Source organism: Dreissena polymorpha, chromosome 15 (assembly GCF_020536995.1).
Source record: "Dreissena polymorpha isolate Duluth1 chromosome 15, UMN_Dpol_1.0, whole genome shotgun sequence".
Classification (NCBI taxonomy): domain Eukaryota; kingdom Metazoa; phylum Mollusca; class Bivalvia; order Myida; family Dreissenidae; genus Dreissena; species Dreissena polymorpha.
This window is the reverse complement of record NC_068369.1, coordinates 55,554,274-55,569,538: the sequence shown is the minus strand read 5'-3', so window position 1 is coordinate 55,569,538 and position 15,265 is coordinate 55,554,274. Positions and strand designations below refer to the sequence as shown.

Below are 15,265 nucleotides of genomic sequence, written 5' to 3'. Positions count from 1 at the left end.
CGACTCATATATAGCTAAGTTGGCTTAAGTTAGCTTAACTACAGATCCAAGGATTGCAGGTTCAATGACCGACCCAGCTATAACATGGATGATGAGATTATTTTATTCCCTCCCTACCTCTGATTCAAGTAACATGGTTGTCAATTTCTGGCAAAAGTAGCTTACTCAGATAAAGTATGAATATTAACCGCCATGTAAAGTGTGAATTGGTACCTGACTGTTCTGAAAAAGTGTGAATAGTTTAATGGACCACCTTAATAAAAATTGTAGAAAATAGGGTACAATCCATACACTGTAATAGATAATTTAACCTTAATATTTCTGCTGTGTATGTCAGAATCTTGAAGAGCATGGTACAGAGCTGGGTGCGTGACGTGACTGTCCACTCCAACGTGTTTGCTGATAACCAGATCATACACTTCTACAGGTACTAATGAGCAACTGGCTTACCAAGTTATCACGGATAGTGTACAGGGCTTTTTAGCTTGTCTATTATATATGAAATACATATAGTGGAGCTATCCTACTCACCCCGGCGTCAGCTTTTCGGTTACCGTTACCTTGCAAATGTTAAAGTTTTCGTACTACCTCAATTATTTTCTTTGTTACTTAACATATTGCTTTCATACAGGGCCCTCAATCTATCAAAGTTGCCGCCGAATTTCGGCGGCAGTCCCCCACCTGAAAAGTATATTTTTTCCCCAAAGAAACTGATTTTTCCCCCCTCAGAAAAATAAAAAAATCACAAAAAATCGCTGATTTATAGTTGAAAATTGACTCCAATATATCAAACTAGTATTTAACCCTTTTTTCACCCACTTTAATTTTGTGTTTAATCCTATATTCATAATCCAGTTTTGACCAGATTGTCTGCTTTCATTGTACATCACTTTCACACCTGTGTACTGCGATAAACAATGACACCATTGGCCAAACATCACAGGTCATTTTGGGTGTTACCATTCTCTTTTGAGTTTGCTTTGAACTGCTGAAACACACCAGTGCACACATGAAGGTGTATACAATTATAACTGTAAATGTCACAAGTCAATACTGACCTATCTCAACAATCTTTGCGAGTAAGATACAGTGTAAACTACTTGCTTTTAATTTAGAGGTTCTATTAAAGCACATGCTTTCCATGAGAATGAATGACGTCATTTTGTACATGGGTCTAATTTGTGCATGCTTTCTTGAACAATAAAACTTGACAATTGTTTTCGGATCACAAATTTAATTATACGCATTTGAAAATACTTACATGGAATAATGTTTTGTTTTATACCAATGAATAACATATGGATATAACACATACTTCAATAAGGTAGGTAAATAGCGTGTTTTGAGACTGCCAAACTATGCTGACGCATACATAAACATGCATGAGTAACCTGACAATTTATATCGCACGCCTGATATATCATGGTGGCGATCTTTGGTTTAAGACAGACTTTGCATACAAATGGACACAGCACTAGCTTGTTTCAGGAACAAAAAGGACATAATGGTGGACTTTTAAATAAGATTACTGTTATATAGATTAAGTGAAAGTCCACCTTTCTGTCCTATATAGACAGTCGCATATATAGAAATATATGTTTATAACAGTTAAACATAGTTTGTTTGTTTTTTTCGTTATAAAAATTCCCCCATTTACAAAAAATTCCCCTCCTAAGGGCTGCAAACCCCTTCCCCCAAAGTAGTGTGAGGGCGCTGTCATATTTTGCATACTTGTTTACCATCATGACCTGCACCTATAAACAAGAGCAGACAACTTTATCAAGCATTTTGACAGAATTATGGCCCCTATTATACCATCTATTAAATGATCACACACCCACATTATACCCCCCCCCCTCCCCCCTCCCCTTCTCCATGATGGCTTACATTCTACTGTCAAGCACTCGAATAGTCGAGCACGCTGTTCTCTGTCAGCTCCTTCTTTGAGAATGGCCGTTTGTCACAATTTTGGGAAATTCGCAACTCAAATTTGCACCATTTAAAAAAGTCTGCGACTTGAAAAAAATGGTTTTGAAACCTTCAATTTGGAATATTTAGGCCCCAATTGGGAAAAATATGTACTTTTTATGGCATTCTCTGCAGGCCCCAAATTTGAACGAAAAAAACAATGTAAATGTCTGTATGATCATAATCTTTTGATCATGGGTTTTCATGGTATTTAAAGAAGTCTCTCATCACAAAATGAAGCATTGGCTATCATTTTATTTGTTTGTTGGATAAACATTCTACTTGGCAGTGGCCACAGCACAATTCAACCCAAAAATTAAAAAGAGTTTCAGTAAAAAGAGCTGAAAATTGCAGTTATGATTCAACATTTTGCCCACATTTGAATGAGTTTTACATTGGAAAGGGTGCTTGGATACATCCCAAGTCTTCAGAATGAAGTTAATTTTTAACTTCTTCATACACGGTTAAAAGTCTTCCGGTTTGTGCCGGAATTCTTGTTTTTCAGGGCACCAAAAGGTTGTTTTCGTAATTCATGTAAATATGTAAATTTGATGAGATAATTTGGGGGGGGGGGGGGTAGGCGGTGACCCCCCTAGAATTGTCCAAGCAACACGAAACGTTTATCAAGTAATCAAAAAACGTGGATCTTAAAAAAGACACTTTGTAATTGATATTGCGGAACGTGTTTCGGTGAATGAGCTTCAATTTCGGTAAATCAATAAAAGCAGGTGCCCGAAAGAGTCATCGATCTTTACATTGTAATCCGCGTGAAAAATAAAGAGAGGCAAGCGTTTGCGACATTGTCAAATCATTTACGTCAAACGAGCGCCACAATCAAAAATAGTTGCTTTTCGACGTAAAACGAATACAAAAAAATGAAGTTCCTTGAGCCGAATTCGAGTACATAGGTGCTAGAATCGGACGTCAAGAATAAATGGCGACGGGAGTGGTTGGCTGAAGTTGATGAACGTGGAGCTAAATTTCGCGAATGGCTGAAAAAATGTATTGCCTGGTACAGTCAGTAAACAAATTAAGAATCACCCGGCAAAAAACGTTAATTCTTTTGACCACAATAATTTCTTTCGGGATTTAGTGTCAATGTGAGAAGATGTAAAAAAAAAGGGTAAAATTAATTGTGTTTGATAACAGGTTATGCCAGACGGCATATGCAGTTTTCTGTCAAAAATAGCCAATTAAAGTTCACCCTTCGGCAAAGGATTAAAAATCATTCAACTTACAGAATTAGTATTTCAAAACATTGTCATGGCATTTGTTTTCAATCAACAAAAAGCTTATTTGAATAAAATAAAGCCTTCTATATTCATATGCACATTTCAAAACATAACTCATTCAATCAGTTCAGGTTAACTTCTTGCTGCATTTATCCCCCCTGAAAGCATAATACAAAAGCTTTCTTGCTAAAAATTGGTTAATTTACTCCTTTACCTAATGTATAACGAAGACACTTATCATTTTGTTTTTATTGTGGAATTATGGAAAATTAAAAACAAATTAATCGGAACTGCTGATTATCCAGAACTAGTTAAAAAACTGTATATGTTCATTGTTGATTGAAATTTTTGGTTCTTATTTAAAAAAATATATATATTAACTCTCCTTTATAAAAATAACTTGCAAAACAGGTGTGATTTTTAGCGAGGCTGTTTTCGGAGAAAAACCCAAACTATTGTCATAGCCAGCTCGTCGTCCACCGTAGGCGTCGTGCTAAAACCTTAAGATTGGCCATAACTTTTTTAATATTGAAGATAGCACCTTGATATTTGGCATCATGTGTATCTCATGGAGCTGCACATTTTGAGTGGTAAAGTTTTAAGGTGAACATCATCCTGCAAGGTCAAGGGTGCAAAAAACAAAGTCAAGGGAAGTAATAAGCTTTAAATGGACATAGTTATCTGACCTTCCCACGTATATATTTTTGTTAAATAAATCAAAGCGGCGCTGTAGGCGGCATTGTGTTTCTGACAAACACATTGTGGTAATAGGTCAAGGTCATCCTTTACAGTCAACGGTAAAAAATACAGATTTAAGGGAAGTAATAAGCTTTAAAAGGGGAGAAAATTATTCAATATTGAACGTAGCCACTTTATATATTTGGCATGCATGTGTATCTCATGGAACTGCACATTTTGAGTGGTGAATCTGCAGTCACGGTAGTGGCTTTTAATTATTTGCTACTAAAAATAGAGATTTGTTACAGACAATTATTTTCAAGGGAAGTAATTTTATATAATTATAAATCTCATATTATATATTTCATTACCAAGAATTGAAGTTCTTTTCACAGTTACTGTACAGATTTATTATTTTGATTATTTATAATCCAAATGATTGATTTGTCAAAGTTTTTTTTTAAATGATATAATTATAATTTCTTTGATGGATTACATACATGTGGACTTATGTGCATAGAAACATGATCAAATAATTACTTTTCGTTATTCCTATGTTAAAGTTTAAAATGTTAATCAATGTCACCTTGTATTGTAACGATACATTTAAGGTTCTTTTAACGGGTACTTGGGGTGCTCTACACCCCAAGGTATGTGATGAATAAATTTTATGAAAAAGAAAAAACTCTGGCTATGATCTCTTTTAAACCACAGGCCTTGGTTGTCAGTGATGTCTGACATGGTCATAATTTACTGTGAGACCGCCGCCCCCCCCCCCCCCCCCCACCCCACCCCCGGTTGGATTGGACAAAATTCAAGGGATGTAATAACCTTTAAAGGGAGATGATTTCTATACCTGCCAAATGATAAATTTTATTTCAATGCGGCGCAGTAGGGGGCATTGTGTTTCTGACAAACACATCTATTGTTGGGTCACTAGGTCAAAGGTCAAGGTCACTGTGACCTCTAAAAAAAAAGCTTTCGCAGCCGAGCTTGGCACCCGTTATGCGTTGCTCTTGTTAAGATTTGTGTTAATTTCTTAGCTTTTTTTTTATTTGTTATTTTGCTTAGTCTTCTGAGCTTCCTTGGGCCCCCTACCAGGGCTTTGCCCTGGACCCACCGGGGTTCCTGACGGCCCCCAGCAAAACTTCAGGTTTTTCAGTTTTGCCAACTTTTAACCCTGTTCATACACAAATAAACAACTTTTTCCCTTGATCAATAATTAAACCTCTTTTAACAAAGTTTGTCATGGTTTTTACTGGAGTTAATCTGTAAGTTGGTCCTTCTGCACTAGATGTTATAAGTTTTCACATTTGAAATTAAAATTACAACTCAATATGAATAATCCACATACAGTGATATTTTTACAAATGTTCTTATCCGAGTAGTGAGACTCGATAATTTGCAAATATGAGTCCCCGAATTGAAAGAATGAGTCCAAATATTAAGCGATATTATTTTTTGAGAAATTTCAATGCATTTGTGGGACTCACATAATTCAAACCTTTGCATCCCCTGAGGTTTTTGTGAGTCCAGGACACAGGACTTGCAGGTAAAAAAAAAATCACTGCACATACAATTATGATGTGAAAATTACTTATTGCAGTAGACAGTAGTGTAAGATATTAAAAAAATTAATGAACTTCTTCCACTTATGTGTATATGTTTTGTGATTTCCTAGATGGTTACGCAGTCCGACCGCCCTGCTGTATGATCCTGCCTTGAGGAGAACTCTCCACAATATGATGAAGAAGGTCTTCATGCAGGTAAGCACTGTTAGTCTGTGCTGTCACTGGGGATATCATTCAGTTTAGGGCAGTTGGTTTGTGTTTACACTGGATTTCATTCAGTATACCTCAGTTGGTCTGTGTTTACACTGAACATCATTATCCCCATGCTTTTTGAAAAGCGTGGGGATATTGTGGTTGTTTCCGGCGTCTGCCCGTCTGTCTGTCTGTCCGTCCTGGCCACTATCTCCTCCTACACTATTAGCAGAACCTTGAAACTTACACACATGGTAGCTACAGACCTGTTTACTTCTACGGATTCGCCGTAGTTACTACGGATTATTTGGCTAAACTACGCACTACGGATTTGTACTGAAAAACTATGGATCCATCGATCAAAATGGTCAAATTTCAGATTTTAATCGTACTTTGGCTTATTTTCAGTCTTAACGGGTAATTTATCAATCATAATCATTTTGGCCTTTGCGTAGTAAAAAACTTTGAAATTCAAACCTCCCAAGCTTGTCGAGTCGTCACCGAACTGACTTGCTTATTGGTTCGCAAATTTAGCCGAATATATACAATTTTACGTTGCTATCCAGTATACACATCTCTCTTTCTATTGCGGAGAATACCGACGATAGTCGATGTATCGGGATTGAGCACACCTGTTTTTACACACGTCCAAGATGCCGGCAAGCAGACGAGAAATTGCGATTAACGACGAAAATAATAAATACCATTCAATTTAACAACGGATAATATCATATGGTCATAAGGGAATAATGTAATGCGTGTGTCAACTAAGGCAACATACTAGGTTTGAGATTAAAAAACAACAACAAATATTTATCAGAAATCTGCACAGTGAATGTGCGTCACGGAAACGAGTGTTGAAAAATTGGAGTATAGTCTACTCACAAAGTTAGAGCATTTATTGTAATAAGATGAGTATAGTTCGAAAATGGAAAGAGACAAACATGATTTGATTTATATGTTAGTGGATCTGTGTATAATCAGATTCATATGCGTATTCCGCTTTATTATGTTTGTTACGCTGTACAGTTTAATGAAATAGCATTGAACTGAGCCCTGAGGTTGCCAAGTGAAAGATATTGAAAGTTAAACAAATAAAATATATTATTCTAACTCCATTTAATACATCATTAACACAACAAGAACACTAAAGGATGTTTGTCAATATTTGTTTATGTGTTCTCCTTATGATATTTAATTTTAAAAAATACTGAATTAAATTAATAGCTACTCTTCAAGAGCTTATGATCAAATGGTGTATTTAAGAATCTATAGATTATTGCAAGTTTAATATGCATGTGGATGGATATTATCTAAATATTGTCTTCATTTTAAGAAGACATTGAAGCAGCACTTTATAATATAAAATGCTGTCCAACATGCACTTAAAAACAATTTACATTTTGTTACTTATATTCATATGTATAATGCTTAATGTCTACAAATTTCATTATCGCGTTTTTTTCCAATTTCATGGTTTATCGCGCTAATTTACCCAATCCAAATGGCACAGGCTGTAAAACATCAAAGCAAAAAAATCACCTAACAGATTTTATTATTAGCAAGTAAATTCATCTAATGCTTTATGTACCGTTAAACTGATATGTGTTTTAATGCTCAAAATGATTGAAAAGTTAAAAACTACTGACAACAGCCCCAAACTACTGAGAGATGGCCTCCATACTACTGAGAAGCAATCGGTAGGGTAAACAGGTCTGTAGCTATGAGCATATGTGCGACCCTGCACTATTTGGAATTTTGATCTGACCCCTGGGTCAAAAGTTATGGTGGTTGGGGTTGGACTGGGTCAGAGATTTTCACTCATTTTTTTAGGTTATTTTACATTAACTTCTTCATTTCTACACCGATTTACTTCAAATTGATACCGAACCTTACTTATGACAATACAGTCAATCTCAACTATGCATTGCCCCATTACCAACCCTGGGGCGCCCCGCCCACATAGACCACACCCACCTAAAATTGCCTTTTACTATAATTTCTTCCTATTCCTATCTACACCGATTCACTTCTAATTGATACTGAACTTCTATAATGACAATACGGTCAATCTCAATCATGCGTTTAGGTTTCGAAAAAAGCTCATAACTTCTATCAAGCGTTTATAGGGGGCATAAGTCATCCTACGGTGACAGCTCTTGTTATAACTATATCTATTTTATGCTTCTTCTATTATAGTTTTAAACATTACCAAAAAATGTTTATTGAAATAATGTCTTTCGTGCATAAATCATGTATTTTAAAATCATGACTAAATATTTTATGATATGAAAAATATGTGGAAACCAAATTTGGGGATAACTTTCATCTGCTGTAACTGATAAGAGAATGACAGCAGGTCAAGGGTTTGATCCCCACTGCGGGAGCGCTCTTTAGATCTCCTCAAAGATGCCAAGTACTTGTTTGATTTTAAGTGTCTGTTTATAAACGCTTATGATATTATTTTATTCCTACACAGCTGATGGGAGAGTTTAAAAGGCTAGGCTCCAACATTGTGTATGCAAACTTCAACCGCGTGGTTCTGTGCACCAAGAAGCGTAGGCTTTTGGACGCTCTGGCGTACGTTGAGTACATCACAAACAGTATCAAGACGAAGGAGCTGTTCCACTTGATAGAGATGTCATACGAGCAGTGCTGGGAATATCTCATGTGGCTTGACCCGGTGAGAAACTTTGAGCTACTTGTTTCTGTACCTTATGTGGCTTGACCCGATGAGATACTTTGAACTACTTGTTATCCCCTGCCATAGGCGGAGGGATATTGTTTTGGCGTTGTCCGTCCGTCCGGAGCCATATGTTGGAAGTGCTTTGGCGGATTTCATTTAAACTTGGTATGAGTATATATATGGATAAGATGATGATGCACGCCAAATGGCATTGTACACCATCTGTTAATAACGGAGTTATGGCCCTTTGTATCTTGAAAAAATGCTTTTTTGAGTGTCAAATATAACGCTTTTGTGTCCAGAAGCATATTGGCGGGGATATCAATTCAACGAATTTGCTTGTTTCAGTATCTCATGTGGCTTGACCTGGTGAGAACTTTGAGCTACTTGTTTCAGTATCTCGTGTGGCTTGACCTGGTTAGAAACTTTGAGCTACTTGTTTCAGTATCTCATGTGGCTTGACCCCGTGAGAACTTTGAGCTACTTGTTTCAGTATCTCATGTGGCTTGACCCCGTGAGAACTTTGAGCTACTTGTTTCAGTATCTCATGTGGCTTGACCCCGTGAGAACTTTGAGCTACTTGTTTCAGTATCTCATGTGGCTTGACCCCGTGAGAACTTTGAGCTACTTGTTTCAGTATCTCATGTGGCTTGACCCTGTGAGAACTTTGAGCTACTTGTTTCAGTATCTCATGTGGCTTGACCCGGTGAGAACTTTGAGCTACTTGTTTCAGTATCTCATGTGGCTTGACCTGGTTAGAAACTTTGAGCTACTTGTTTCAGTATCTCATGTGGCTTGACCCAGTGAGAACTTTGAGCTACTTGTTTCAGTATCTCATGTGGCTTGACCCGGTGAGAACTTTGAGCTACTTGTTTCAGTATCTCATGTGGCTTGACCTGGTGAGAAACTTTGAGCTACTTGTTTCAGTATCTCATGTGGCTTGACCCGGTGAGAACTTTGAGCTACTTGTTTCAGTATCTCATGTGGCTTGACCTGGTTAGAAACTTTGAGCTACTTGTTTCAGTATCTCATGTGGCTTGACCCAGTGAGAACTTTGAGCTACTTGTTTCAGTATCTCATGTGGCTTGACCCGGTGAGAACTTTGAGCTACTTGTTTCAGTATCTCATGTGGCTTGACCTGGTGAGAAACTTTGAGCTACTTGTTTCAGTATCTCATGTGGCTTGACCCGGTGATATATTGAGCTACTTGTTTTAGTATTTTGTGTGCACCCGGTGAGAAACTTTGAGCTTCTTGTTACAGTACCTATTGTGGCTTGACCTGGTGAGAAACTTTGGGCTTCTTGTTACAGTACCTATTGTGGCTTGACCTGGTGAGAAACTTTGAGCTACTTGTTTCAGTATCTCATGTGGCTTGACCCCGTGAGAACTTTGAGCTACTTGTTTCAGTATCTCATGTGGCTTGACCCCGTGAGAACTTTGAGCTACTTGTTTCAGTATCTCATGTGGCTTGACCCCGTGAGAACTTTGAGCTACTTGTTTCAGTATCTCATGTGGCTTGACCTGGTGAGAACTTTGAGCTACTTGTTTCAGTATCTCATGTGGCTTGACCCTGTGAGAACTTTGAGCTACTTGTTTCAGTATCTCATGTGGCTTGACCCGGTGAGAACTTTGAGCTACTTGTTTCAGTATCTCATGTGGCTTGACCTGGTTAGAAACTTTGAGCTACTTGTTGCAGTATCTCATGTGGCTTGACCCAGTGAGAACTTTGAGCTACTTGTTTCAGTATCTCATGTGGCTTGACCCGGTGAGAACTTTGAGCTACTTGTTTCAGTATCTCATGTGGCTTGACCTGGTGAGAAACTTTGAGCTACTTGTTTCAGTATCTCATGTGGCTTGACCCGGTGAGAACTTTGAGCTACTTGTTTCAGTATCTCATGTGGCTTGACCTGGTTAGAAACTTTGAGCTACCTGGTTTAGTATCTCATGTGGCTTGACCCAGTGAGAACTTTGAGCTACTTGTTTCAGTATCTCATGTGGCTTGACCCGGTGAGAACTTTGAGCTACTTGTTTCAGTATCTCATGTGGCTTGACCTGGTGAGAAACTTTGAGCTACTTGTTTCAGTATCTCATGTGGCTTGACCCGGTGATATATTGAGCTACTTGTTTTAGTATTTTGTGTGCACCCGGTGAGAAACTTTGAGCTTCTTGTTACAGTACCTATTGTGGCTTGACCTGGTGAGAAACTTTGGGCTTCTTGTTACAGTACCTATTGTGGCTTGACCTGGTGAGAAACTTTGAGCTACCTGTTTCTGTATTTATGTGGCTTGAGCCGGTGAGAAACTTAGCTACTTGTTTCAGTACCTCATGTTGCTTGACCCTGTGAGAAACTTTGAGCTACCTGTTTCTGTATTTATGTGGCTTGAGCCGGTGAGAAACTTAGCTACTTGTTTCAGTACCTCATGTGACTTGACCTGTTGAGAAACTTGAGCTACTTGTTTCAGTACCTCATGTTGCTTGACCCTGTGAGAAACTTTGAGCTACCTGTTTCTGTATTTATGTGGCTTGAGCCGGTGAGAAACTTAGCTACTTGTTTCAGTACCTCATGTTGCTTGACCCTGTGAGAAACTTTGAGCTACCTGTTTCTGTATTTATGTGGCTTGAGCCGGTGAGAAACTTAGCTACTTGTTTCAGTACCTCATGTGACTTGACTTGGTGAGAAACTTTGAGCTACTTGTTTCTGTACCTCATGTGACTTGACTTGGTGAGAAACTTTGAGCTACTTGTTTCTGTACAACATGTGGCTTGACCTGTTGAGAAACTTGAGCTACTTGTTTCAGTACCTCATGTGACTTGACTTGGTGAGAAACTTTGAGCTACTTGTTTCAGTACCTCATGTTGCTTGACCCTGTGAGAACTTTGAGCTACTTGTTTCTGTACCTCATGTGACTTTACCTGTTGAGAAACTTTGAGCTACTTGTTTCAGTACCTCATGTTGCTTGACCCTGTGAGAACTTTGAGCTACTTGTTTCAGTACCTCATGTGACTTGACCTGTTGAGAAACTTTGAGCTACTTGTTTCAGTACCTCATGTTGCTTGACCCTGTGAGAACTTTGAGCTACTTGTTTCTGTACCTCATGTGACTTGACCTGGTGAGAAACTTTGGGCTTCTTGTTTCAGTACCTCATGTGACTTGACCTGTTGAGAAACTTTGAGCTACTTGTTTCAGTACCTCATGTGACTTGACCTGTTGAGAAACTTTGGGCTTCTTGTTTCAGTACCTCATGTGACTTGTCCTGGTGAGAAACTTGAGCTACTTGTTTCTGTACCTCATGTGACTTGACTTGGTGAGAACTTTGAGCTACTTGTTTCAGTACCTCATGTGACTTGACTTGGTGAGAAACTTGAGCTACTTGTTTCAGTATCTCATGTGACTTGACTTGGTGAGAACTTTGAGCTACTTGTTTCAGTACCTCATGTTGCTTGACCCTGTGAGAACTTTGAGCTACTTGTTTCTGTACCTCATGTGACTTGACCTGGTGAGAAACTTTGGGCTTCTTGTTTCAGTACCTCATGTGACTTGACCTGTTGAGAAACTTTGAGCTACTTGTTTCAGTACCTCATGTTGCTTGACCCTGTGAGAACTTTGAGCTACTTGTTTCTGTACCTCATGTGACTTGACCTGGTGAGAAACTTTGAGCTACTTGTTTCAGTACCTCATGTGACTTGACCTGTTGAGAAACTTTGAGCTACTTGTTTCAGTACCTCATGTTGCTTGACCCTGTGAGAACTTTGAGCTACTTGTTTCTGTACCTCATGTAACTTGACCTGGTGAGAAACTTTGAGCTACTTGTTTCTGTACCACATGCGGCTTGACCCTATGATATACTGAGCTTCTTGTGTCAGTACCTCAAAAGTCCGAAAACAAGGTTTAGTAGCCTCAAGGTTTTATATCACATAACTATTTCTGGCCCTAATTCAAAAACTGGCCTGTCATCTACAAATTGAAAAAAATGACCAGAATGGTTTACCAGTCACAAGGGCCATATTCCTGGACTTTGTGATGTTTTATTGGCTGTGTCTTGGGGTCGAGAAACTTATGTTAAGATAGCCAAATTATGTTTTGAAGACATTAAGAATGGTTTTGTATACTGACATCAATTTGAAGGAACTGTTACAGAATTTCATGATTGCAATGTTTGTCTGTCCCAATTTTTTGTGCTTTGTTAAGTCCAGTAAGAGTTAATAGTGCTGCAACAATATACCGGTTTATCGGTATATATTGCAATACGCAATCTGCATATTGTATTGCGATACGATTTTCATCATACCGGTACGAACATTTTACAAAAATTCATTCACATTTCGTCCAGAAAAGCCATTCGAAATAATGATAACAAGGTAAACAAAACAAAGCAGTGTAAAAAAAAAAATTCCATAAAAATAGCATTCTGATAGTGTTTTATACGGAGTAGCGTTGTTACATCGGAGCATTCGTTCGATGCATTTGAACAGATTATCGTTGAATTAATTGCGCACAGCTGTAAATGTTTTGTTCGATTCTGAATTGAGCATTATAAAATTTGTATTCGGAATTACGCTTCCAAATTTTAATGCTAATGCGACAATAAAAAATTATAGCGTCAAATAAAAAGTGCTTTATCCTTTGTCTCAATAAAAAGCGCGCGAAAATTATACAGACATGTAGAACGTGGCATAGAAAGTATGGGTGTATTTTGTGTTGTATAAAAACGGGAACTTCACATCAGGTGAATAACGAGTGTTCAGTGGAAAAAAATGCCCCGGTTGGACGTTATTTCATCACATCTTTAAATAGTAACGAATGCCAAAATGTATTCGATACTTAAGAAAATTTGCCAATGTTTGTGTTTCTTGTAATTCTTGAGCACATTTATAGTAAATATAGCTTTAAAGCTGGAATATACGGGATTATCGGGTAATTGGCAAGTTATATTTTTGGTACAAGTTAGCAATATATTGCGATATATTGCAATACAGGTTTTTGAACTGACAATATATTGCAATACGGTTTTTGGCGTATTGTTGCAGCACTAAGAGTTAAGGGGATTTAAATGATACTTTATCAGGTTGTTTTTTTTCCATTCCTTAGTAAGTGCCTTATATAAGCCCCTTTCTCCATGGGAAAGGCACCATCCCTTAAGAGAATTTCTTTAAAGTGATGCAATTTTTCCCAAATTTGGAGCTTACTTTTTTAAATTTCTTCCCCTTTTTCAGTTTTGTCAATAGTTTTGGCCCCAAAATGAAAGGCTAGACCTTTACTCAAATCAAAAAAAAAAAGCACTGCTTTGTACACATGTTATATGTTAGAAGCTTTGAAAATAGTGCAGAGGAATAAAACATCAACCTGTCTTCAATATTTACATTCCCTGAAATAAGTGGCAACAATGCATATTCTGAATAACAGTTTTCTTTCCTAAGTGGACAAACTAGTATCGTCAATCAACTTCTTCAATATTATTCTAAAGAAATAAAAAAACAACTTTATAATGTTCTCATTTTCAAGTAGGCTTTCTGTGGATGCATCAAGGGCAAACGGCCAACTTTAACTGTCACTAGTGATACATGATGAAATGAAAAACATCAAAAATTCTGATATCAGTTCTATGCGCCTTGCAGGTAAAACTATGGCATCTTAGAAGACAAGCAGGCTGCTTCTTCATTGTATTATGGAGCTTGTGGAGTGAATTCAAATTTTAACTTAAACATGTTTAGTTCAGTCTAAAGGGCCAACTAAGGAGGCAGTATGCATACAAGCTTGTAGTATAAATGACACAAATGTCTGTACCTTAAAGGCAAACTATGGGGATATCCAGTCTGCAAAACTAACTTTTTTGTCTTCATAGCCAATGTGGCTATGAAACTTTGAAAATATCATAGCCAGCGGAAATTTTTCATAGCCAGAAAAAAAAAATGAAATAATTTACAGTGACATTATCATGAAAGTACAACAAAAGTCGTCATATATAGATCGCAAAACGTTAGAGCTTTCAGTTTAAACATTGTTGACATCAGCAGAACAATAAAAGTAATTCTCTGCAGCAAGTATTTACCAGTAAAAATACAAAGCTGGTAATCACGGGTATTGATCTTAATCACATGAATGATAAAAGAACTGTTACAATTATTTCGTAATTTCAAAGCTATTAGTTACACACATTCAACCGTTTTACTTAATTTATAAAAACCCTCGCATTATTATTTCATTTATATGGCGTAGAATGCAAGTTAAGTTTACCAAAAGTATTACAACATTTTAAATACGCGAGCCGGACTTTACACTCTATAACATCTAAGGGAGATCACTAATGATAGAAAACTAAGGGAAGAAATCAAGCGGTTTCACAGTACGAATTAACACCTGAAATGCGTAAATTGAATATTTATTGGTTTATTTTCTCAGATTTTTTTTTCATCACAATTCAGGCAATCTATATTCAATTTTTCTATCGCCAGAGCCGAGATTTCATCGCATTGGCGATCAGGCGATGGGTTAATTTTTTCAGACTGGATATCACAAGCAGGCTTTCTACTGGTCCCTACTTTTCCTCCTTTACCCTACTTTTCCCTACTTTTTTTTCTTAACCCTACTTTTCCCTACTTTTTTCAAAAATAGCCCTATTATCCCTACTTTTTCATTTTGCAAGTAAAAAAAATAAAATGTAAAATGAAGGCTTACATGATTCTTCTTTAGATATTTTCAGATTTTCCATCCATTATGAATCTTTTGTAATGAGTACAGTTTAGATGTGTTTGGGGGATCACCTTGTGATGTCCATCCTTGAAAGCACCATGGTTCCTTCGCTAGTCAGTACAGACATACTGGTCTTTAGGTAAGATAATATCTTTTTACACTGTAAAAATACATGTATGTTCTATTTAATTATAACATATGTGCTTAATGAAATAGAGGTGACAGATATGCACGCTTCATCTAGACT

The 15,265-nt window shown here is 37.3% G+C and overlaps 1 protein-coding gene across 1 annotated transcript in view; it reads left to right on the top strand.

The window, feature by feature from the left end:
- The window catches only part of LOC127860129 (DNA polymerase epsilon catalytic subunit A-like), a 148,825-nt gene that overhangs the window by 122,127 nt on the left and 11,433 nt on the right, over positions 1-15,265 (top strand). Inside the window, exons 40-42 of the mRNA XM_052397979.1 lie at positions 338-427; positions 5,560-5,644; positions 8,121-8,324. Coding sequence (XP_052253939.1) covers positions 338-427; positions 5,560-5,644; positions 8,121-8,324 — 379 coding nt within the window. The remainder of the gene's footprint in view (positions 1-337; positions 428-5,559; positions 5,645-8,120; positions 8,325-15,265) is intronic.